This window comes from Protopterus annectens, chromosome 1.part2, assembly GCF_019279795.1.
Source record: "Protopterus annectens isolate FY-2018-M chromosome 1.part2, PAN1.0, whole genome shotgun sequence".
In the NCBI taxonomy this organism is placed as follows: domain Eukaryota; kingdom Metazoa; phylum Chordata; order Ceratodontiformes; family Protopteridae; genus Protopterus; species Protopterus annectens.
The window spans coordinates 698485513-698511722 of NC_056727.1; the positions used below are offsets into that span (position 1 = coordinate 698485513).

The following is a 26210-nucleotide window of genomic DNA, read 5'->3' on the forward strand; positions in this document are numbered from 1 at the left end:
GGGGGGCTGGGGTGGGGGGTAACCAGGACTGCAACAATTAATACACTCAAACATCTACATTAAGTGTATACAACTGCACTGTTTTCTTAGTGTTTCACTGTTGCAGGCAGTCATCACATTTGGGTAAATTCCCAAAGCTAAGGTTGGGAGGAGGAATTTAGATAGCATTAGGACCAGCTATAAAGACCTGCAAGACTGCAGTGGCAAAACCAGCTCTGGATTTAGAGAAAATTAGCAAATGGTAATGTATGTACAGAACTCCAGGTAGCAGCTTCTAGGATGTCCCTGGTAGGGCCACCTCTGAGAAAGGCTGTAGAGGTAGATGCAGCCCTGGTTGAATGTGGTCTAATCCCCTGTGGGACAGGTTTTCCATGGTGCTTACAGCAGAAATGAATGCAATGGCCGATCCAGTTAGAAATAGTTTGCTTTGAAATAGCCTTCCCCACTGCCCCTGCAGCAAATGCCACCAGCAGTTCAGATTTCCTTTGAGGTTTAGTTCTGTCCAAGTAAAACCTAAGTTGTCTGTGCACATTTAAGTAGTACAGTATCCGTTCCCCTTTGTTCTATGGATTAAAAAAGAAGGTTGGCAGATGAATGGACTGCAAGAGACACACTGGATACTACCTTGGGCATGAAGGAAGGATTGGTCCGAAGGGATACCCTGTCCGCATGAAAGATGATGAAAGGCTCCACTGCCATAAGAGCCTGTAATTCAGATACCTTTCTTGCTTAAGTGACTGCTAAAAGGAAGGCTGTTTTCCAAGAAAGGAATTTTAACTCTGCACTTGCAGCTGGCTCAAAAGGAGGAAGAGTGAGTTTTTCCAATACAAAGTTAAGGTCCCAGGCTGGAGTTGGGGCTCTCCTGGGTGGTCTTAAGTTTCTGGCCCCTCTGAGGAACTGCCTGAGCAGTGGATGAGAGAAGAGGGGTGGTTATGTGTTGTAATGAGCTGAAATGGCTGATGCATGAATTTTGATGGAGGAAAAAAGAAAGGCCCTTGTGAAGAAACTCAGTTAAGTATTGAAGAATCTGAGGTAAATTGGGCGCTGCTGTGCCCATCCCTTGAGTTTGGTTCCAGGCACAGAATCCTTTTCCACTTTTCAGCATAAGATTTTCTAGTATTAGGCCTCCTTGCCTCCATGACATCCAACACTTGTTTACTGAGGGATGGCAATGGAAAAATTAGGTAATTAAGCCAGGCTGCTACGTTCAGGGTTTGAAGTGGAGGGTGCAGAATCTGGCTCTCCTTCTGTGACAGCAGGGTAGGTGTCTGAGGCAGGTGCCAAGGAGCCAGCAGTGACACTGAGCAAGAGGGGGTACCAGTGCTGGCGTGACCAGTCTGGTGCAATCAGTATCGTCCTTGGTTTGTCGTGCTTGATCTTTAGTAGTACTTTGGAGAGAATAGGCAGAGGTGGAAAGGCATAAACAGATAGATTTGTCCAGCTGAAGGACAGAGCAACCACTTCCAAGGCTTGTTTGTGGTGAGTCCCTGTGCAGAATTTGTCTATTTGGTAGTTCGGGGGGGGGGGGGGGAGGCAAACAGGTCTATATATATCCGGGCTCCCCCATTTCTTTATCAACACGTTGAAAGTCTTTGATTCCAGTTTCCACTCGTGTGGGTCCATGAGATTTCTGCTTAGTCCGTCTGTCAGTGTATTTAGTTCTCCTAGCAGGAACTGAGCCTGTAGATGCACTTGGTAGCTCAAGGCTGTGTTCCACAGAGCCATAGCTAGTCCGCAGAGGGGGTATGAGGGGGTATGAATGGGTACCCCCCCCCCCGCTTGTTTATGTACCACATAACAGTGGTGCTGTCAGTCTTTACCATTAATTGTACTGGAAGAATGTGGTCCTTGAAAGCTGTATAGAATGCTCGGACAGACAACATTTCTTTTTGATCGATATGCAGGTGCATCTGACTTGAGTTCCATTTGCCCTGAATGCACTTTCCTGCCAGGTGAGCCCCCTGAATGCACTTCCCTGCCAGGTGAGCCCCCCATGCATAGTCTGATCTGTCTGTTAGGGTTTGGGCGGCAGGGGGTACAGTGAATGGTAGCCACTTGTTTTGGTAGCAGGCCTCTGCCCACCAAAGGAACTCTAACTGTAGGCAAGGTATGACAGGAATCATTGCTTCTAGATCCTGAGAAGGTTGACACCATAGGCTTTTCAGATACCACTGCAGTTTCCTTATATGCAGTCTTGCATATGGAATTAGAATGCAGGAGGCCATGAACCCTAAGACTTGCAGTATTTGCCTTGTAGATAGCAGGGTTTCTGTGGCCATTAGTTTGAAGTAAGTTGTCAAATTGTTTTTCTGGCATGAGGAAAGCCATCTGGGAAGTTGTGTTCAAGCTTGCTCCCAGGAATATAATTCTTTGACAGGGTACAATTTGCAATTTCTTTTTGTTTATGGTGTACCCCAAACAAGTTAGCACCCTTTGTACAAAGGCCAGATTCAAAAGTATGTCCTAGCTTTCTACCTGAATTAGACAATCGTCCAGGTATGGGTATATCTGAATATTTCTTTGCCTGCAAAATGCAATGACTGGAGCTTGGCACCTTGTGAATACCGTGAGTGCAGTAGATAAGCCAAAGAGCAGTGCAGAGAACCGATAGTGTACGTAGCCTGCTTTGAAGCATAGGTATCTCCTGCAAGATTCCCTGACTGGGATGTGCAGGTAGGCTTCCTTTAAATCCACCGTTGCCAACCAGGCATTCTTGCCTAGCATAGACGTAACTGGTGAAAAGTTAGCATCCTGAATTTTTAAATCAACAAAAAGGTGTTTAGGATAGAAAGGTCCAGGATAGGACGCCATGAGTTGTCTTTTCTAGGTACCAGGAAAAAGTCTTGAGTAGAAACATTGTCCCTTTTCCTCTTCTGGTACAGTCTGAATAGCCTTTATGCTTGAGAGAGAGAGAGAGAGAGAGAGAGAGAGAGAGAGTACTTGCTTTTGAGCCTCTGTCCACTGATATAGGGGTGGATCTGGCTAACCGTTTGGGGTTGGTAACGTGTGGAAGTGAAATCTGTATCCCTGGGAAACTATTTAAAACCCATTTGTCCAGGGCAATGAGTTCCCAGTTTTTTGCCTGCAGAGCAATCTTTCCCCCTAAAGGAGCAGTCAGTTGAGAAGTGCTTGGAAGTTTTTAAGTTAAGTCACTGAGACAGCTTACCATATTGGGGAGTCTTACTACTCCCAGATATGGAATTGGGAGCCCCCCACTGCTTAATCATGTGCGTACCCTGGGACTGAAGCCTGAGTGTTCTGCTGGTTCTGGGTTTGGACCGAGAAGGCCTGGAAGAAGCAGGAATTCTTAGAGGGCCAATGCCTACTAAATCTCGGAGGCTGTACTTGTAGGAAATCTTTAACAGTTTGCATAGATTTAGCTTTTTCCTCCATCTTCTCCTTTGTTGCAGAACAGGCGGTCCTGATTTAAGGGAGCATCCAGCAATTTAGCTTTAACATGATGTGGCAAAGATTGCTCCTTAAGCCAAGCATGCCTTCTACGTACAGACCCAGAGACAACGAACCTGCAAGATGCCTCTAGTGAATCAAAACCACACTGCAAAGTATGTTTTCCAACCTGTTCAGCAGAATGCATTAAATCCTGTAAATCCTTATTTTCAGCAGTCAGGAATCAACATCATTTTCTGTTTAAGTAATCCAATAATATGCTGCTGATGCTTAAACATATGAAACTGGCAGTTTAATGCCCTAATGGCAAAGGTTGCAGAAGTGTATACCTTCTTACCCCATCTATCCAGCGCCCTGGAATCTCTATCAGAGGGGTAGGATTTTTGGCAGTAGCAGCCTTAATGCCCTTGGGTCCCTGTGAAATGGTCTCATGATCCGCAGTAGGATTTTTAAAAAGGAACTTGGAAGAGTCAGGAACTTTTAGTTATGTACTCACCATAACTTCAGATGTTTGGGATCCATCTCGCCTACATTCTGACTGATGGGTTCGGAGCCGATCCTCGGCTCGACTCGCACGCTTATGCTATAGAGCGAGGCCTCTAATTGGCTGAGCTATCTTTATCCCAGGATGCACCACCACTAATCCCCCAGATCTTGTTTGTCCGCATTCATGCACACATGCACAGCTTGTTTATATAACATTGTTAGATGTTTCAAGATGAAACAACAGGACTCGGACCTTCTGATATCCTCTGATCTCCAAGGAAGGGGGAAGGAGGGTGGGTTATTAGGAATGTGCGAGATGGATCCCAAACATCTGAAGTTATGGTGAGTACATAACTAAAAGATGTTATGTGATCCTATCTTGCCTACATTCTGACTGATGGGACAGCGTCCCTAGCACCTAAATCCCAGGTGGCTCATTGGAAAACACTCCTGAGCACTGTGGAACCAAATGAAGCTCGTCCTCTAGATGCCACATCTAATTTGTAGTGGGAAATGAAGGTGTGCGGGGAAGACCATGTAGCCGCAGCACAAATGTCACCAATAGCAAGCTTAGAATGAAATGCTACCAAAGTAGCCATAGCCCTTGTAGAATGAGCCTTGACAGAGTTGGTAAGCTCTTTGTTAGAATAAATATAAGCTTGAGTAATACAGTCCCGGATCCATTTGGCAATAGTGACCTTTGTGACAGCGTTGCCCAATTTGTTTTCTGCAAAGGATACAAACAACTGATCTGTTTTCCTTGATTGTTTGGTCCTATCTAAATAAAAACGTAACTGTCTGTGGACATCTAGTGTATGGAAAATAAACTCAGCTTTATTGGAGTATTTTGGGAAAAAAACTGGAAGCTCTAACGATTGTTGCAAGCATAAAGTAGAACAAACTTTAGGAACAAAAGAAGGATTTGGTCTGAGGGATACCCTGTCTGTATGAAAAACCAAGTACGGGGGTTTCACTGACAAAGCTTGAAGTTCTGAAACTCTTCTGGCTGAAGTAATCGCCACTAGAAAGGCTGTCTTCCATGATAGAAACTTTAGATCACAGGTAGCTGCCGGTTCAAAGGGAAAAGAAGTCAAGGCACGCAACACTATATCGAGATCCCATGGAGGTGCAGGATGAGAAATCGGAGGTCTTAATAGAGCAGCACCTTTCAAGAAGGTCTTACACAATCTGTTGCTCATTAAAGGTGGGTCTATGGATTCATGAAAATTAGAAATTGCTGCCAATTGTACTTTGATGGTAGAAACTGAAGAGCCTTGATTGAAAAGAGAGGTCAGGAATTTTAGTACTTCTGCCACGGGAGTAGAAATGGGGTCCAGGCCCCTGAGTTGAGCCCAAATAGCAAACCTTTTCCATTTGCTAGAATACAGTTTCTTTGTAGCAGACTTGTGGGCTGAAGATAATATGTGCACAACATCTGGATCCAGTGTATGACTCCTGACTATCGTCGGAAGAGGAGGAGCCAGGCCGTCAATTTTAAAGTGTGTAGGGACTGGTGTAATAGTCCCGACTGATGAATCAGTAAGTCTGGGACCTGGTCCAGGAACCATGGACCCTCCAGAGCATGTTTCCGAAGGTAGGGATACCACACTTGACGAGGCCAGTAAGGAGCAATTAAGATCATCTTGCTCCCTAAGAGAGATGCCTTTTGATTCACCCTGGGGAGGAGAGGAACTGGAGGGAAGGCATAAAGCAGGCCGGTGGGCCAAGGATGGACTAATGCGTCCATGGGGCTCTTCCCCGGAGCCGGGGTTAGGGAGAAAAATTCTTTGCACTTCGCATTCAGAGGAGTCGCAACACGGAACTCCCTATTCGCTGAAAATCTGCCTTGTAACTGTCGTATTCAGAGACCATTCGTGAGGAGAGAGGATGGTTCTGCTCAACCTGTCGGCTATGACACTGGACTTGCCCGGAATGTGAGTAGCCACTAGGAAGCGTTTGGTAGAGACTGCCCATTCCCAAACTCTCATGGCTTCTCTGCAAAGAGGATAGGATCTGGTCCCTCCCTGTTTGTTCAGGTACCAGACAACTGACATGTTGTCTGAGTGAACAGCAATTACTCCCTGAGGGAGATAATCGTGAAGGGCTCGAAGGGACAGGAGTACTGCCCTCATTTCTAGGATGTTGATGTGAAGAGGGGTCTCTTCCGGGTGCCATTTGCCCTGGACTGACCTGCCCAGGGAATGCCCCCCCCACCCCATTTGGGAGGCGTCCGTGGTCAAAGTGGCCGCCGGAGGAGGAAGAACAAAGAGTCGTCCCTGATCCAAATTGGAGGACACTAGCCACCAGCGAAGGTCCCGTTTGCAAGATTCCGTGATCGATATGAGGTGATTGAGAGGGAGTTCCTGAAAGGACCACTGAGTTGAAAGAAGCCACTGGAGGATTCTCATGTGCAACCTTGCCAAGGGAACTAGCAGAACCGTGGCAGACATGGATCCCAATAGCTGCAGGACCATTCTGGCTGGGGCTTTGGACCTGGGGAGTAAGGCTCGAACTTGACTTTGAATGGTTTGAATTCTGTCTGTAGGTAGATAGACTCGCATCTGGTTTTGAATATCTCTACTCCTATGAATCTTATTCTTTGAGATGGCCGCAACACAGACTTTGGCCAATTGAAGGTGATTCCAAGGGAATTGCCCAGTGATATAGTGGCTTGTAGGCTCCGCAGAAGTAGATGCTTGGAGGTGGCAGTTAGGAGCCAGTCGTCTAGGTACGGAAACACCTGGAATCCTAGACTTCTCAGGTGAGCAGTCACTACTGCCAAGCATTTGGTGAACAACCTGGGGGCTGTGGTGAGACCAAAGGGCAGCACACGGAACTGAAAATGACTGCCTCCTAGGCTGAAGCGCAGATGTCTCCTGGACGTTCGATGTATTCTGATATGATAATACGCGCCCTTGAGATCTATGGAGCACATCCAAACACCCTTCTCCAACAATGGGAGAATGGTTTGTAGAGTGACCATTCGGAACTTTGACTTCCTGACTGAAGGTTTAGGATGCTTAGGTCCAAAATGGGCCTCAAGTCCCCGGTCTTTTTTGGCACCAAAAAGAATCTTAAGTCCCTAATCCGATCTGGTCTGCGGGGACCGGTTGGATGACCCCTTTTTGCAGCAGCTTTGAAATTTCTAAGGCTGCGGTATCCCGTTGACTGGGTGGCGGGTCCAGGATTTTTTTGGACTGGGGGGGGGGGGCGAGAGAATGGGATGGAGTAACCTCCGGCGATAATCCGAAGCACCCATCGGTCCTGAGTGATCCCTTCCCAGGCCTTCAGGTGCTTCGAAACACGACCCCCGACTGGCTCCGGAGCAGCACAGCCGGGCAATCCCTCAGGGACTATGAAAGGCTGAAGGAGCCACGAAAGGACTCGCGGTCTCCAGTGTTGCGAGGGCCTCTGCCGCCTCTGGGACGGCGTCTTCCGGATGAATTTCCCCCTCCTCTGCCTCTGGAGGGGGAACCTTCCTGCTGAGAGGGGTAAGACTTCTGAGATCTACGGAACCACATCTTCCCTCCTCTTTTAGCCTTGGGATAAGGCCGAAAGGGAGTGGAAAATCGTGCCCCTACAGCAGTCAGAGTCTTACCCTCCTGTTCACAGCGGGTAAGTGTGTCTTTTACCTTGGGTCCAAACAGGGAGGACCCATCAAAGGGGGCGTCGGCAAATGAAGACTTAAAGGCCTCCGCGAAATGACACAGGCGGAGCCAGGCTTGTCTCCGTAGAGCAATGCCTGTACCTGCCGCTCTACTCGCCCCTTCGGCCGCATACGAAATGAGCCTCATGGACCAGTCCGAAATGGACGACATTGTAGCCAGCTGAGATCCAACCGTCTGGGCCAGTTCCTCAGGCAGGTTACCCAAGAGGGTATCGGATAGCTCCTTAATCAGATCCCTCTGAAATCTCGTAAAGTGCGTCAGGTAGTTCAAAGACCTCAGTGTAAAGGCCGCTGAACTAAGGGTGCGCTTATCGTACCGATCCATGCTCCTAGACTCCTTATTAGGAGGATGGACGGACGTAGAAGCCTCTGCTACATCTTGCTGGGTAGCAGATGCCACCACCATAACATCTACAGCCACACCTTTCGTAAGGAACTCTCTATCTGGGGGCGCAGAGAGAAATTTGTTGGGACGAGCGGGCACCGGTTCCACAGAGTCTGGGTGTTGCCACGCCCTTCGACAGATCAAATCCAAGAGCTCGTCGAAGGGCGGAGACACCCAGGAGGCGGAGGGCTGAGCCCCGAAGGCCTTCAGGAACACCGACTCATCAGCAGAGGGAGGTTTGGACTGCCAGCCGCCTCGTTGTTTTAGGGCTTCTAGGATGTCTGCAAAGGAGACATCATCCGAGGATGTCTTGGGGGACCTTTCTGCATCATCGAGATCAGTGTCAGAGGTCAAAGACTCATCAGGGGAGTCAACGTGCTTCCTCTTGCACGTTGTCTTCCTGGGAGGTTCCTCCGAAGAGGCTTCAGAAGGACCTCCAGGAGGGGGAGAAACCCCAGCGGGGGTAACCTGAGGCCCAGGGGCTCCGCTGTCTACGGACAGGGGGACTGCCAACGACCCAGTCTCCAAATGTAGGGAAGGAGCTAGGGAAACTGTGGAGGTAGCCAAGGAAGATGTGGCTAAAGCACTCCTCATAGCCCTGAAGGCGGGACCACTGAATCCTGGGAGGGTCCCCCCTCCGTGGCCACGACAGTGGACGGAACTCCCGCCGCCGACGCACCAAGAGGGAGACTTGGGACCGAAAGCATCAATCCCGAAGCCTCCCCCCCAGGGCCGAAGGAAGAAGTCTGTGCACTGAACTCCGACCAAGAGCCGGAGTAGGAGCAAGGGTCGGGCCCGACCCTAACACCTCCACTGGTTCCACCAGCACCAACGGTGCCAAAGCTGTTGGAGGAGGAAATACAGAATGGGAGTGGACCATCGGCTCCGAAGCCATATGGGCTGGAGCCGAAACCATCTTTTGGAACACCGGAGACTGGAAGAGTCGAAGGAGCACCCTGTCGATGTCCGAATCAGACATCTTGGATGATCTCGAGGATACCGATCGGGCCCGAACCGATTTCTCCATCGGCTCCGAAGGGCTCGGGGACCGGCTCCGAAATGACTCAACAATTATCGGCTCAGAAAAAACTTTCAAGGAAATTTCCCTCGGTGCCGATAAGGACTTCGGCTCCGAGGGGGAAGAGTCTGAGCCGATGACCCTTATCGGCTCCAAAATCAGTGGAGCCGATGAGGGTGACCTGCCTCTCGATGCCCCAGACCTCGGCTCCAAAACCAGAGGGGTCGAGGCTGGAGGCATCGAGGCAGACCGTTCCGACCTCGGCTCCGAAGTCCGTGGAGCCGATGGAGAAGTCTGCTTAGTTTTCTTAGCAGTCAGTTCCGACTGACTGGTCGGAGCCGACACTTTCCTCTTTTTAGAAGGAGACGGAGAGGAAGATAAAGCCTCCTCGAAGGAAGGCTTGATTAATCCTTTGAGGATTAATTTGTTTTTCCTCTCCTGGAGGACTCTGGAGGAAAACGCATGGCATACACTGCACGATTCTTGCAGATGTTTTGCACCTAGACAATAGACGCACGAGGAGTGGTCGTCCGTTATGGACATTTTGAAGCCACACCTCGTGCACTTTTTAAACCCGGAGGGTTTATGTTCTTTAGACATAATCAGACCAAAAAGATAACCACAAGTAAGGGTTGACACACAAGAACCACAATATATATGTCACTAGTCTAAATATCTAACACTAATCCAAAGAACTTTGCTTTTTTTTTTTTTTTTTTTTTTTTTTTTACACAAGATTGAAAGAGAAAGAGAAAGGGAGAAAAAGAGGGTCAAGACCCTCTAACTTAAACGGGTACTTGACCCACACACAACTACTAAGGTAGCAGTAATCACAGGAAGGCCCTCTAACTTAAACGGAACCTTCTCTGACAGGAAAAAAACACGAAATTTCAACCAATTTCCTCAAAAGCACTCAGACACAAAGAATAGCCGTTAAAACAGCTTTTGGTTTTAAATGAAGCAAATACTGACAGGAAAAAAGCCTAATGAAAGTACTTAGCCCAGCCAATGTTGAGACCACGTCCAAGCTCTGTAAGCGGCAAACGAGATCTGGGAGATTAGTGGTGGTGCATCCTGGGATAAAGATAGCTCAGCCAATTAGAGGCCTCGCTCTATAGCAGAGTCGGAGCCGAGGGATCGGCTCCGAACCCATCAGTCAGAATGTAGTCGAGATAGGATCACAAAACATCCCTGTAATATCTATCAGGTTTTCTGGGAGCAGGAGGTAGAGAGTCAGGGGCCAAGCTAGATTCCTAAAAGGCTTAATCAACAATGTCTAGTACAGGAGGGAGAACTAAAGGCCTGTGTTGGGGCAGGAATAAGAAATCACTCAGCCTCTTTTTAGGATCAGAATAATCCTGGCTTTCCCAGTGAAAATGCTCCCTGCAAGTATGCAAGGTTTCACCAAAAAAGAAATCCTCGAGGGGGGGGGGTTAGAGTCCTCTCTGCATCAGAATCCTCTTGGGCAGATAATGGTAAATCCTGGTCAGAGGAAACAAATTTCAGAATCCTGGTCAGAAGTATCATAAGCAAATTCAGTCCTAGGTCTTTTAGAGGGGGAAGGGTTGGTTTCCCCTGATTAAAGTAATAAGGTTTTCAGCCATTCTTAGCATTTGTTTTTTAGGCATTGAGGCCTGACCATGCGGTCTGGGCGTTGGTTTTCTAGGTATGGTTTGAGTTTTAGGCCTTGAAGAAGATGACTGTTTAATATGCAAGTCAGTAGGCCTGAATACTCCCTCAGAGGCTGGTGCCTGCCCAGCGGCTCCAGACCCATCCAAGATAGAGACATCCGCGGGTTCCACAGTCGAAGCATCTCACTGCATACCAGACTCTGAATGGGTCTCAGTAGAGGCCTGCAAATCTGAAGTAGGGGGCATCAGGGGCTGCGAAAGCACCTGAGGACTGGCTTAGGAGAAGCATCGTCGACAGCTTTGGACCTAGGCGGCCTGTCTCTGTCTGTGTTTTTTCAGAACGTCAGTATTCGGATGGCTTACCGAAGACATATCTGGATAATTGAACAGAGTACCAAAATATTTAGAAGCGTAAATATACAGACTACAAATAGTTCGCTGCTTAAATAAGGCACAAAACAGACAGCGAGGTAAGTCGTGGTCAGGACCTAGGCAAGGAATACAGTACGCATGAAAATCTTTGAGGTATTTGCTTTCCACAAGAAATACAATTATTGACTTTTACTGACATCGGTTTAGAGCACGGAAAAGTTTCCCCCCAATGGGGTACTTAGCTTTAGTTGAAGACTTCAGTTCTGAAACTTGGAAAAGAAAATTTCAGGAGTCAGCCGACCGGCACTTGTGAACTGCTTCTGCTTCGGGCACCACACGGCAAGAAAGACTGATGTAATGGCGTCTGCTGCATGCTTCATACCGCTAACTACCTGACACCTCATAGAAAATGAGACAGCAACCAATGCAGGACCCAAGACTTTGATAATCAGGCTGACTGAGGGCTACTGCAAGCAGATAACCCAAATGTGATGACCACAACAGTGAAACACAAAGAACATCCACTGTTGCTCTAAGTTAAAAGGGGGGGGGGGTGGAGGTTTAAAAAATGTATTTAAGTAATTTGTTTCAGGACTGTTCTTAAGTGAAAGGTCCAGGAAAATGTGACATGGATTCATACATAGATGTGAAGATGGACAAATACAAGATCACTCTACCAAACATTAGTAAGTGCATGGCAAGTTGTAAGCTATAAACATATATTCAAAATAATCGTGTATAACTTGTAGAAGTAATTATTTTTAACGCAATGGCAGCTTTGTCAATATTAAAATGGAATGTAAATTACCTTATATGTACACACAAAAAGCAATGGGAAGTGGTGTCACTAACAAATCAGGATGCAAGCAGAGGGTGGGGCACAATGGCACACCACTCCCAGAACTCTTGTCTGCTGTACAACAAAACAGAATCTTATTTCACTGATGACCAGGAGTCGATGCAAAATGCAATCTTTCCACTGGAAAATCTAGGCTGTAGCCATTCCCCAAACTGAAGTCCCAGGTGAACAGCCCCCAACACACTTATCAGTTACTGAGAAAAACTAACCTCGAGTCCCACTAGCAGTCTCCTTTCCCTACTTAGCAACAGACCGAGAAGTTCCAACAATCACTACAAAACATCAAAACAGTTGTGACAGGACAGTGACCTGAACTGTACCAAGAAGCTAACATGTGACATCACACAAAGCATCATCATGGGTGTGCCCATCCACAATCAATGAAGTTTCCTAAAAATAAGAAAATTGTGATGAATGCTGACTGGAGGAAAGTATCCAGACAAAGCACTATTCAAGTAGGGGACCCAAAATCAGACTGACAAAACTGTACCCAAACGCTTTGGAAATACCAATGTTCTATTACACATTTTCAGCCTGTTAACTGCAAGAATCTAATGTCTTACCGAAGCTTCCCTCCTTGATCTCTTTTCTTCTGACAGACGATCTGTGCTACGATCTTGTTCAGATGTCCTTTTACGGGAACTAAATGGATGTATATTACAGCTTAAGAGATGTTTTCATAAAAAGGTATGCAAGCATAACTAAGTATATATGCCATCTTATTTAATGTGAACTTACTCAGATGCACCTGAAGAACCAGAAGTGTGACTAAAGCTTCTCCAAAAGTTACCCTTAAAAAACAAGAGAGAAATTTGAATAAGATATGGGACTCCATCAAGTATATGTTTTGCCAAGACTTAAAACACAAAAAGCAAGGTAAAAAAAGGCAACTGAAGCAATTTGATTTGGTAGAGTTTTGATTGACCAAAGTTACATAATGACGTGGCTGTTCACCACAGCTTTTTTAAATAACTTTCTTTATGACTTGCATTTGACATCTCAAAGGATCTGTCACTAAATAACTGGTTAAAAAAAGTTAAGACTTGCTGCACAAACTATCCTGCAACAAAACATGAATATCCAATATTTATAAGATGCTACAAAAATAATTTAGTCAATAAATTGACAAGTGACCACCAAAGACAGCACCATATATTCTGTCATGAAATATACAACATTGAGAGGTACCACAGATCACATTTATCAAAACTATTCCGGGTAAATGAACAAGCTCTGGTAAGGGGAAAGTGAATTACCAGTATTATCCATACATTAAAAGCAGGTTTGCCTCCAAAATTTGAACAATGAAAGGAATGCAAAAGTGGGTAATCAGCCATTTCACTGAAGCAAACAAATGGAAAAGCAGCACCTGGCCCATAATTTTCAAGACTATCGATCTGAAGTAATAATCACTATAGTAAAACATGACTCATCAGCGTGATCTAGGCTGTTTAAGTCTCTGCAAAGGATAACTGCTATAGAGGACTGCAGATAAGAACAAACTTTTTCAATCTAACTTACTGAATGTTATACATAAACACTTGAAATTATGATTTGCTGCAAAGCATCCAAGAATTCCTTATGAATGGTCAAAGGTCAGGAATTTTTAAGTAATGCGAGCTCCAGCCTCAACAGCCCTCAAAAGCCGGTCATTAGTAAGAAGCCATTTAGTTACAGGAGACTCTACCTTGATCTTCCTTCCTTTAAGTTTAAAGTAGAATAAAGATGAAGTTCACTAAAGCCACTCAGCCACAGCAGAGATTAGTCATCACACCTGAGCACTCGACCAGAAGTATTCCAAAAAGGTACCCAAATTTACTTAAGGATGAGACATACAAACAAAAAGGGAGGTTTTGGCAAAAAACACAACTCATTATGCCAATGGATGACAAACACCTCAGCTGTCGTGTTAGGGACTCTGCACATTACTTTTAAACATCTCCACTATTTGAAGAGGAATAAAGTTCACTGCGCATAAGGGTCTTGGCATCAACCAAACCAATTCTATTAAAGTTCCTCAGACTTTACTAGTCTTTACACTACGTTTCAGGGACATTTTACGGACTTAAACCACCAGCTGAATGGCAATGCTTTTAAGTCAAGCATCCCTTTCATGACAATTTAAGTCTATCACAGCACAGTGATAAATAGATGGGCATACCCCTTATGGTTAAAAAAAGCTAATTAAAATGAAGTGCATTTGTTACTTTGTGCAATCATTGGAACAATGCATGTGGGATGAATTAAGTATTTCAAAGCACGAGTTAATTTAAGTGTGGGCACATTTAAGCTCAGACTAAGCACAGTCAGAACAGACAAGTTTATTTACATGTAGGGAAGTCACCATGGGAAGACTCACACAACCGGCTCTGGACTTCAATTGGCCCCTACTTGCTAAACATATTAGCTGACTGGACACCTGCTAATTAAAACCATCTCCAACCTTCAGAATGAGCCAACTCGGCTCTGAGCAAAAATTCCTTTGAGAAATTAACCCGAACCCCACCAAACCCAAAATACAATGTGCTACACAAGGCCAGTTCCTGCCACAATCTTGTTCAAAGATTAAATAAACATGTCCTCTCTCAGGGTAAGTCACAATAGTGTCATGATGAAAACACCTGACTCTCAGTATACTCAAAAGTAAGCCACTAAGGTCAATATATATTTTGTATCACAGCCTCAGCTTTTACATCATGTACCACATTAAAACTTTACAATTAATCACTGCAACTATGTAGAGGGACAATGGTTTTAGACACTATTCAACCCCATGTTACTAAATTTTCAACTCAACGCTTTACTAGCAAAACCCATGTTAGCCTTATCAACATAATCCAATCAGTAACACTCCCTAAAGGTGTACACCACTTACCATGTGAGCATTTGCCAGCTGCTACTGAAACTTTCATCACACTATAATGCAGTACGGTTCCTCATGGAAAGAGGCCTAATGATCCTTCAAATGATTTGTCTAATAAATCATTATACCATGCACAACCAGAAGTCAAGCCTGAAATGGTAGGACTACCAATAGAAGCTTACAGTTTATCTACTAGGCTTTGTATACAAGAAAAGTTAGACTGGGCATAGCCCTTTTCAGCTGATGACTGCAGAGAAAAGTTTGACATTATGAGTTTTGCTACAGTCAAAAGCGAGTTAACACTGCAAATGTACATTTTAATATATAAAAAGATGTACTTTATCATGAAAGAATAAGGTGCAACACAAACAAAAACCTACTTAAACTTTGCTTAATTCCTTACTTTTAAATATGTCAGCAAAAGGTGTTGTTCTGCTACCCATCCCATATAATTAGAAGTTATGTACCTACCATAACGTTCCATGTTAGTTATCTTCTCTTGCTTTCTTTCTTGCTGGATGGGTTCGGAGCCGATCCTCGGCTCCGACTCGGCACTTGCTAAGCTCGAGAGTCACTTTTACCAGCTCGAGGCAGCCCCATATCCCATGATGCAAGGCGGTTATTACCCAGATCTCGTTTGGTATCTAGAGGAAAAACTGCCTACCAAAAAACTTTCCACTAAGGAAAGAGGAACTAGCCTAAAAAGGCTGTAAAGGGAAACCAGGTAATCAAGACCAACTAACTGGTGTCCAAGGAAGAAGAATCTTCCAGAGGAAAAGGAGATCAAGGTCTGTCCAGGCAAGGGGGAACAGGAGGGAGGGACGCAAGAAAGAAGGCGAGAGAAGACAACTAACATGGAACGTTATGGTAGGTACATAACTTCTAAATGTTAAGTTGTCAATCTCGCCTTCATTCTTGCTGGATGGGACCACGTCCCTAGCACCTCTATCCTGGGTGGCTCAATGGAACAGACTCTTGAGAACTGTGGAACCAAAGCTTGCCCTATCCCTGGAGGCCAAATCCAATTTGTAATGAGAAACAAAGGTATGAGGAGTGGCCCAAAATCTAAGGGCAGCCTAGCCTGAAAAGCTGTAGAAGTGGCTAGGCCTCTTGTGGAATGGGCTTTAGGTTTTGAGCTGAGCTGTTTGCCCCTAAGTTGATAAATGTCAGAAATGGTGGAAGATAGCCATCTGGATAAGGTCACTTTAGAAACAGGGAGACCTTTTTTATTTTCAGCATAAGAAAGGAAGAGTTGATCAGATTTCCTAAATTGTTTCGTTCTGTCCAAGTAATATCCAAGTTGGCGGTGAACATCTAGGTAATGTAATTTTTGTTCCGCCCTGTTAGAATAATTTGGAAAAAATACAGGAAGATCAATGGATTGGTTTAAATCCGTCTTAGAAGCAACCTTGGGCAAAAAGGATGGATTGGTTCTCAAGGTTACCCTGTCCTTGTGGAAGACCAAATAAGGGGGACGAACAGATAGGGCATGAAGTTCCGACACTCTTCTAGCCGAGGTAATGGCGACAAGAAAGAGTGTCTTCCAAGAAAGAAACTTTAATGAACATGAAGCAGCCGGTTCGAAAGGGGGAAGTATCAAGGATGTCAGCACTAAATTTAGGTCCCAATGTGGTGGAGGATCCCTAACAGGGGGCTTTAGAAGGAACACTCCTTTAAGAAAAGCTTTACAAAGCTTGTGGGACATAATGTTGTGGTCTGCAAACCCGACATGAAAGTTCGAGATTGCTGCCAACTGAACTTTGACTGCGGAAGAGGAAGAACCGGAGTGAAAATTTTCTGCTAGAAAATCCAAGACTGACTGAACAGGGGCAGTAAAGGGATCTATGTTCCTAGCTTTCGCCCAAAGGGAGAAGCGTTTCCACTTGCTAGAGTAAATCCTCCTGGTAGAGGACTTAAGAGAAGCTACTATGATGTCTCTAACAGGGTTAGATATCATAGGAAGCCTGGCTAAGGAAGGAAGTGGAGCAACCAAGCTGTGAGGTTGAGGGAAGGAACGGACCGGTGCAGTTGACCCGACTGGTGGGTCAGAAGATCTGGCGCTGGGTCCAGATGCCAAGGCTGCACCAAGAGATGGCAGTGAAGGAACGGGAACCAAATTTGTAGAGGCCAGTAAGGGGCAATGATAATCATTTTGGCTCTCAAAACGGCCGCTTTCTGGAGTACCTGTGGTATCAATGGAAAGGTAGGAAAAGCATAGAGGAGTCCCTGGGGCCAATCTTGGGTAAGAGCGTCTCTGGGGGGATGGCCCGGAAGTGGGAAGAGAGAGAAGTCTGGGCATTTGCTGTTTTGAGGAGTAGCAAAAAGATCGCAGCATGGGCGGCCCCACTTCTGAAAAATCTCCTCCACTACGGATTGCTTGAGAGACCACTCGTGAGGCATGAGTATAGCTCTGCTCAATCTGTCGGCTATTATGTTGGTTTTCCCAGGGATATGCGTTGCTACCAGAAACCGATGAGAGATCATCGCCCATTGCCAAAGTCTGAGAGCCTCTCGACACAAGGGATAGGACTTGGTTCCGCCCTGCTTGTTGATGTACCACACCACGGACATGTTGTCCGTGCTAACTGCAATAGTTCCTAAGGGAAGAAAGTCGTTGAGGGCTTGCAACGTTAAAAGCACTTCTCTCATCTCTAGGACATTTATGTGCAGGTGGTACTTGAACGGTTGCCACGTGCCATGAACCATCCTGCCCTGATAATGCCCCCCCCCCCCGATCAGGGAGGCATCCGAAGTGAACGTGGCTACCGGGGGAACAAATGGTCTGCCCTGATGGACTAGAGGAGAGGAAATCCACCAGGATAGATGGTTCTTGCAGATCTGTGTCACAAGGATCTTGTGACGCATGGGAAGCTGCTGGAAGGACCATTGTGTGAACAACATCCACTGTAGGAGACGCATGTAAAAACGGGCCAGAGGAAGAAGTGTGATGGCAGCCGCCATGAGGCCCCACACTTTCAGGACCAACCTGGCTTGTACCTTTTTGCTGGCAAGGATGATCCGAACGTGGTTTTGGATATCTAGGATTCTCTGACTTGTTAGGTTTGCTGACATCCGAGTAGTGTCTAGATTTGCACCTATTAAGGTAATAGATTGGCAGGGTGATAAGGAGGACTTTTCGAAGTTTACCGAAATTCCCAACTAACTGCAGAGATGTAGGGTGTAGTCTCTGGCTCGGATGAGTTGATGCCTGGTGGTGGCTGAGAGGAGCCAGTCGTCGAGATACGGAAACACCTGGAATCCTTGACGTCTCAGGTGAGCCGTGACCACTGCCATGCATTTGGTGAACACTCTGGGGGCTGTAGTGAGACCAAAGGGCAGGGCTCTGAATTGAAACCGACTGGTCCCCAGCCGAAAGTGGAGAAACCTTCTGGAGCATCTGTGGATTTTTATGTGGTAGTACGCATCCTGAAGGTCTATGGAGCACATCCGGTTGTCTTTGCCGAGAAAGGGCAAAATCGATTGAAGTGTGACCAACCGAAATCTCGTCTTTTTGACAGACTTGTTGAGCCTGCTGAGGTCTAATATTGGTCTCCAGTCTCCCGTCTTTTTGGGAACCAAAAAGAACCTTGAGTAGATTCCGGACTCTAAATGGTCTGTTGGAACTGGCTGGATGGCCCTTTTTTCTAGAAGCTTTGAAACCTAGTTTTGCAATTTCCCTTAGACCGGGTGGAACGTCTGGAAGGGAACTTTTCTGAGGGAAGGGGCTTTCCTCGAAGGGAATCTTGTAACCCTCGGATATAATCGACTGCACCCATCTGTCTTGAGAGGGAGAAAACCAGGCTTCTGGGTACAGCGACAATCTCCCCCCGACTGCCTCCAAGGGTGGACAGTCGGGCAACACCTCAGGGATGCTGGAAGGGCTTGTCAGAGAGAGGCTCTCTACTGCCCTGGTTTTGCGGACCCCCTCTGCCCCTAGAGCGGCATCTATTGTTATTACCCCCTCTGCCTCTGGGGGTAAACTGACCACTTGTGTCCGGCGTGACTCCCTGAGATTTCCGGAACCACATCTTCCCCCCTTTCTGACCTTTGGGATAAGGCCTAGAAGGGGTGGAGAAACGGACTCCTACGGCAGAAAGAGTCTTGCCATCTTGCTCACAACCTGGTCAACGTGTCCTTCACCTGAGGGCCAAATAAAGTTGACCCATCAAAGGGAGAGTTTGTGAAGGACGCCTTAAAGGGGTCTGCAAAATTACAGAGCCGCATCCAGGACTGACGTCTGAGAGCCACTCCTGTGCCTGCAGCTCTACTCGCCCCATCGGCTGCATAAGAAATGAGCCGCATGGAGGAGTTGGTTATGGAGTTAAGGATTCCCAGCTGAGAAGCAATCTTTTCCTGAGCCCCTGCTGCTGAAGGATCCTGTACTACGTCACCTAATTCTTTAAGGATGTCCCTTTGAAGTCTGGTGAAGTGACAAATAATTCAGCGAACGCATAGCAAAGGTCGCTGAGGAAAACATCCGCTTACCATACCTGTCCATAGTCCTGGATTCCTTGTTAGGAGGATGGACTGGTACGGAAGGATCTGCAAGTTCCTTCTTAGTGGCGGCCGCCACCACCATGGCATGAACCGGGACACCTTTAGTAAGAAACTGCTTTTCTGCAGGGGCCGTAATAAATTTTAAAGGTCTCCTAGGGACTGGTTCCACCGAATCAGGAGATGCCCACACCTTTCGAGCTATGACCTCCATGAGAGGGTCGAAAGGCAGAGACACCCAGGAGGTGGAGGGTCGAGATCCAAAAGCCTCCAGGTATACCGATTCATCCTCGGAGGGGTTAATAGAGGGGTTCCCCCTCTGTTTCAGGAGCTCAAGGATGTCTGAAAAGGAGACATCCTCAGAGGGGGATCTTGGGGACCCCTCCGACTCATCTAAATCGGTATCCAAGGTTGTAGACTCAGGGGAGTCCAAATGCTTCCTCTTGCAAGTCCTCTTACGCAGGGGGTTCACCTGAAGGATCAGGAGAAACCTCGGAAGAGGAAGTTCTTCCCAATGGGGAGACCTGGTGCGAAGGATCTCTGGGTCTGGGAGCAAGAGAATGGGAAGAGGCATCTACAGGCACCGTAGAGGGAGGAGCTAAAGGAACAGACTGCTGGCTAAGCTCTGGGGCTAGCACACTCCTCATCACCTCGAAGGCTCCCCTTCCCAGGTAGGGCCGAGAGATCCCGCTCCGAAGAAACAGGGATCCCCGGTCCCACCGAAAGGGAAGGCTCCGAAGCAGATGTCTGGGCCGAGCTCACCAAGGCCGAAGCTCCGAGAGGGAGAACGGGCTTGGACAAGGGTTCGATGCCACCCGCCCCCTCGGAACCGACCAGGGAAGCCAGACGCCCGAATCCCTCCAAGGAAGGTCTCAAGGAGGAGATAGGAGTCAAGGACAACGGAGCCAAAAGGTGTGGCATCTGCTCCGAAGCAGCAACAGTCACGGTACCGATAATCTCCGGCTCCGAGCTCTGTAGGAGAGTCGAAGGAGGAATTTCAGGGGGATGTAGAATAGCTGACGTCTGATGAGATGGGCTATGGAGCATCTGGGCTAGTGCCTGTGACTTTAATAGCCTACTTACCACTCTCTCTAAGTCGTGGTCTGAAAGCCTGGAAGACCTCGATGATCGGCTCCGATGGCTCCGCTCCGAAAGCAAGGGAGAGGCTGGAGCCGAGTGAATAGATTCCAAAGAAGGAGATCTAGACCTCTTTTTGGATGGAGCCATCCGAGCCAAAGAACGTTCGGCTCCAGGCGGAGCCAACAACTTGTCAGCTCCGAGAGGAGACAAAGATATCTCTGCTCCAGCCGGAGCAGAGACATGCTTCGACGGTAGGGTGTCAGCTCCAGACGGAGCTGACACAGGTGCCGAAGCCAAGGTATCGGCGTCGGCACAGAAGCTTCCAACAAGGAAGGATCGGCTCCGGATGGAGCCGATGTCGACTCCGGCGGAGTCGGAACCAAGACCACAGACTTGGACACCGAAGCCTGGGTCTTGGGAGGCTTAGAGGACTTCCCGAAGCCGACCTTAGCCGGGGAGCTCTCTGGTTTAAGACGACCCCTTAGGATCAACTTATTTCTACGTTCCTGCAGGACTCTCTGGCTGAAAGAATGACATATAGCACAGGAGTCCTGCAGATGTGGGGGTCCCAGGCAATAAATACAAGTGTGACCGTCTGTCAGATACATCTTCTGACAGCACGAGTCACACTTCTTGAAAACTGAGACTCTAGTATCCTTGGACATGTCTCTGTTCTAAAACACACACAAAGATCAGTCCAACCAAGACACTAAAAACACACACACCGATCAGTCCAACCAAGACACTAACAAGTAAAAAATTATTAATAACCAACAATTATACTGTAACACAACACACACACACGCCTGAGGGAAATCCTGACAGGAAGTGTGAGGGTGGGAAAAAGGCCTAAGGCCCGAAAACTAAACTAAGAGAACTAGTGGAAAAAGGGGCATGGAGCTAAGTGAAAGTCCACTGAAGTATTGAATAAAGACTAAGGGACTAAAAATTAGGGTTTTTAGACACCTAAACCTGACAAATAGCAAGAAAAATATCACTTACCAGGAGCTGGTAAAAAGGATGACCTCATTAGCGAAGCGGCAAACGAGATCTGAGTAATTACCGCCTTGCATCATGGGATATGGGGCTGCCTCGAGCTGGTAAAAGTGACTCTCGAGCTTAGCAAGTGCAGAGTCGGAGCCGAGGATCGGCTCCGAACCCATCCAGCAAGAATGAAGGCGAGATTTACAACTTATCATCTGTTCACCTCACTCTAGCTTTTGGGAAGGCAGAAGCTGTCTGAGTCAAAACAATAATCAGAACATTTGTCTTAAAAATATGAAACAGCAGCTAATGTTGCTTAACAACAATGGTTAAAAGTATGGAGCACATCAGGGCCTATAAATTCAAAAACACACTTAACCGAGATCATAGCTACAAGACTCTCTAGAAGACTCTGCTGAAAGCGCCAGGAGTGTAACAAAATAAAAGGACCTGTTTTTTTTTTCTTTTTGTTTTTAAGTGTCATTTCCACAAGAACCAATTTCAGACACATGTAAGAACTTTAAAAAATCTGAACACAGACTCACTACGAAGCTATCATTCTTCCCAACATAAAATTAATTACAAAGACTAATGTTGTTCTGAAAATGATGGCAACACCTTTAGAAAAGTAGAGAGGTTTACAGCATCTTCCAATAAAAAGAAAGCAGGCAAAGCGGAAGAGGGATTTTGAAGTCATAAAAAAATTACAGGACATCCAGAATAGCAGCAATTCCCAGGGAGGTGCACACACGTACTGAATTGCAAGGACAAATAGGTTCTAAATCAATGTACAACTTGGAAATTGGACTTCTTCAAATCAGCAAAACAATAGGTTAATCTGTAATGACACCACTAAAAACATCTCAGTGCACCCTAGATCAGTGCTCCCCAAATTGCCCTTCTCAGTTTGTCTGCCATTACGTTGGATTCCCCCGGGACGTGCATTGCTATCAGAAAGCACTGGGTGGATGTAGCCAACTGCCATACTCTTACGGCCTCGCAACAAAGGGGATAGGACCTGGTTCCTCGTTTGTTCAAGTACCAGACCACTGATATGTTTGCCCTTCTGAATCGCAACAGTCCTCAGAGGAAGAGAGTTCTAGAAGTATTGCAGTGCCAAAAGTACCACTCATCTCCTGGACATAGATATGCAGAGGAGTCTCCTGTTCGGTCCATGTGCCTTGGGCTGTTCTTCCCTGAAAATGCCCCCCCCCCACCCCATCAGGGAAGCGTCTGTAGTCACTGTAGCCACTGGTGAGGGTAGGATAAAATGGTGAACTATCGTTACATGGAGAGGTCAACCACCACTGAAGATCCTTTTTGTGTCTGTTTGTGATAATTATGAGATGAGACATTGGGAGCTCATGGTAAGACCACTGAGTGAATAGCCACTGTAGAAACCGCACATGCATGCGACTCAACGATATTGTCAATAAGGCAGCTGCCATCATGCCTAATAACTTTAGCACTTCTGATGCTGGAGCCTTGTCTTTGGATATGATGTTGCGGACTGATGTAGTAAAACTTTCTGCTGGAAATTCTACAGTGGTGGTGGTGTCCAATTCTGCTCAGATAAAAACAAAGTTGCTATAGCGACAAGGCAGATTTTTCTAAATTTATTCTAATTCCCAGACGATTGCAGAGAGTAAGAGTAGTGTCCCTGGCTTGTATTAGCTGATGCCTGGTGGTGGCTGTGAGAAGCCAATCAAGTATGGAAACACCAGGAATCCTAAATGCCTCAGGTGAGCCATGACCACTGCCATACATTTTTTGAACAAACTAGGGGCTATAGTGAGACCAAAGGGCAGGGCTCCCAGCCAGAAGTGCAGATGATCCCTGGATGGTCCGGCCATTTTTACATGGTAGTATGCATCCTGTAGATCTATCTAGCACATCCAATTGTCTTCCCCTAAAAAGGGAAGTATCGACTGAAGCAATCATCCGGAACTTCTCTTTCTCGACAGATCTGTTTAGTCTGATGAGGTGCAAATAACGTAATCGAATGCTGAGAACTTCGAAACTGCCGCATTTCGAAGATCGCATTGTGGGACTGCAGTAGTGAAGATTGGGATATCTGCCTTTTCCTCATTGTAGTGCGCTCTTGGAGTTGGAATATATATTTAGCGGGGAGTGTGGGGGTGCAGCCCCCCACTATAAAAGTTTTGAAATGTGGCCATTTCGAAGTTCTTCTTTCGATCACGTAATAGGAACCCTTTTTCTGGGGATGCCACTGGAAACCAAACTATACCATTATCCAGGCTATATAAGCAAAAGGAGCTTAGTTCAAAAATTATCTGCAAAGCTCAAATAAGAATTTTTTTTCCAGTAGCACCCAAAGACTTCACTGATCCATACACAGTGATAGCAGCACTGCAAAAAACAGCAAATCTCCTGAGATGAGAGAGAGGAGACACTGGGTCAGAGTAATGAGATAAACAGTTCTGCATGTAATGAAAAAGTCTGCTTGATGTGCATGTTCAAACAGAGACGTGGTTAACTTTTCCAGCACTAAGTTAAGATGTAAGGAAGGCGCAATCTATTTACAAAAAGGTCTCGTATGTAAACTCCTTTCAGAAAATGACAGGTCTGAGGAATGACTGATGGCCACTGAAGTCACCCACCATCGGCTGAAGCAAAGACTGAGCCTGCTGAGTTGACAGGGGGCCTTCGCTAAGTTGCTTTTTTCTTACAACTACGCAAGTCAGACCAGCAGGAGTGGGGTATCTATCCATACTGACTGAACAGTGTGCTCTGTATGCAGCAAAAATCACTGGAAACCGCTCATAGGAAGGTAATTGGTCAGTTTCCACAACTTTCAGAAACACACAGTCCCCAAAATGCTGTAATCCATAAGCAACACACTAAACTCCTGTCAGAAACCCCTCCAAATAACATTGACAGAAAAAAAATGATGGGTACACTGTCGCAGTATGCATACAAGCACAACATAACCTGTACTCATTCCTGCCCAGCTTTCCCCTTAAAGTTATCACATTCCTTGCCAGTGGTATCGGTCTCAAACTTTGATTTAAAAAATTAAAAGTTTACACAAGTAGTACATCTAAATACAGAATTAACCCTCAAATTAGCCAAATCAAAAAAATAGCAGACCCAGACAGAAAACATCAGTTAATAGAAAGTGTTTCTTAAAGGGACAGTCATGCTAAGTGAACAGTAAATATATTTTTTCAAATATCCATTTGTAAAAACCAAACATTTCTATGTGGAAGGATTCCCAAAGGAGACTTACCTGCAAGAAAGGAGTGGAAGGCCAGCTGCTGCTCTTGTGAAGCCTTTGAGCTACTTCTTCCTAAGATAGCAAGAAAGTTCTAAATATTTTCCAGTCTGACTGCTGATGGCTGCCTGATCAGTTAGAGTAGGGTGACCAAACGTCGCGTAAAAAAGGGATTGTCCCATTTTTTCACGATCGTACCTGGTGTCCCGAAAAAGTCCCTCGGGATGCCTAAATGTCCCGTTTCTATCAAATCACTAAAACTTCCTAATTATATAACTTCAAGTAATATTTTGGCTACTTCTGAAAACATTGTAAAAACAGGTATTTTCTGTTTACCTTTCTGAGTAACAGATGAGGGAGGAGCAGCTGTTTTCCATACAGATACTTGCTGCCCACTATGCTCGTTCCCTTTTGCGTATAATTTTGAGTGGGTGTGTAAATGCTGCGCTTCGTAATAAAATGCAGTCGTGGTGCTGTCCCTCCATACACCCGAACCCACAAGTGTCTCAACACAAGTTTTCAAACCATTATTACCCCTCATTGATGATGACGACGGACCGACTGATAGTGGCAAGAAAGATTGTGTACATAAGCATATTCTACATGTCAACCGCAACATCTGTATATAACGGGTTGAAGTGCCCAATGAACTTTTCTAAGACAAAAGCAGGTCATTTTAAGAATAAAAAAGTGGCTTCTTCCACCATACAACACTTGCGATATACGTTTCCTTCATTTACCACACAGCACACAATAAATATTGATAATAAAAATCGAAACTCAACATAACTGAAGTTGTCAATGTCACATTGTCAATATTGTGTCACGCCGCATTTTTACTATTTCCTTTGCTTCAGGGACTACAGCTCTATTTCCGTAGCTAATATGACGAAATGAGCAGTTAAAAACTGCAATACCAACAATGCATGTGGCGATAGCACATCCTCCCCTTTTGTATAGTGCATGTCAAGTAAACTAAATCCCACCTCATTGTTTTGACTGGCAGGTTATGGTAGATAAACGGTGGTGAAGGTGAGTGTGCGTGTTGTTGCAATTATTTGAAATGAATGGTATCTGAAGGAAAGTTTGAAAAATATATTTTACAGCGTCATATCAGATGTTTCACAATTTCTTGAAAGCTACTTTTTTAAAATATGTAATTTGGGGTTTTGGAGTGTTATGTGAAGCTAATTTGGCGATACCAGCTGTGTATTTTTATGTATGTAAATTTGATAACTAAGGTCAGTCTGTATGCGAAACTGATCTTGTTTTAACATTTTTCATTTTTTAGACTTTTAAATAGCGTAAAGAACATTAGACCTTGTTGCTATGGCTACTGGACGCACACGAATATTTAAAGCGAACATAGAGCAAGGAAGAGATGGCCAAAGGAACTCTACAATGCAGAACGTAAGAAGGTACACTGTAGTTGAGGAGCAAAGACAATAAAGTATAACAGGGGCCGGTGTTAGCATTTTGGGGGCCCCCAGTAAATATCAAGTCAGGGGCTCCGCTAAGCACTTCTAGTCTAAGTGCTACAAACTTTTAGATGTAAGCATAGCCATATACACAGACCTGTAGCAGCGTGTAATGTGTTAGTCTTGTGTGATCCCTGCCGGCCTGTTCGTGTCAGAGTGACAGGTGTTTGTTTCGGGTGTTGAACTTTATTCTTTAATTTTATATTATCGTCTCATATAGACAATAATTATGCCTAAGCGCCAATGTAAG

At 45.9% G+C, this 26210-nt stretch overlaps 1 protein-coding gene across 1 annotated transcript in view; it reads right to left on the reverse strand.

Annotated features, from left to right (window-relative positions):
- LOC122790858 overlaps positions 1 to 26210 on the reverse strand; it is a 1163840-nt gene that overhangs the window by 633090 nt on the left and 504540 nt on the right. The window contains exons 11-12 of the mRNA XM_044058512.1: positions 12565 to 12617; positions 12390 to 12468 (exon numbers count right to left, since the gene is read on the reverse strand). Coding sequence (XP_043914447.1) covers positions 12390 to 12468; positions 12565 to 12617 — 132 coding nt within the window. The remainder of the gene's footprint in view (positions 1 to 12389; positions 12469 to 12564; positions 12618 to 26210) is intronic.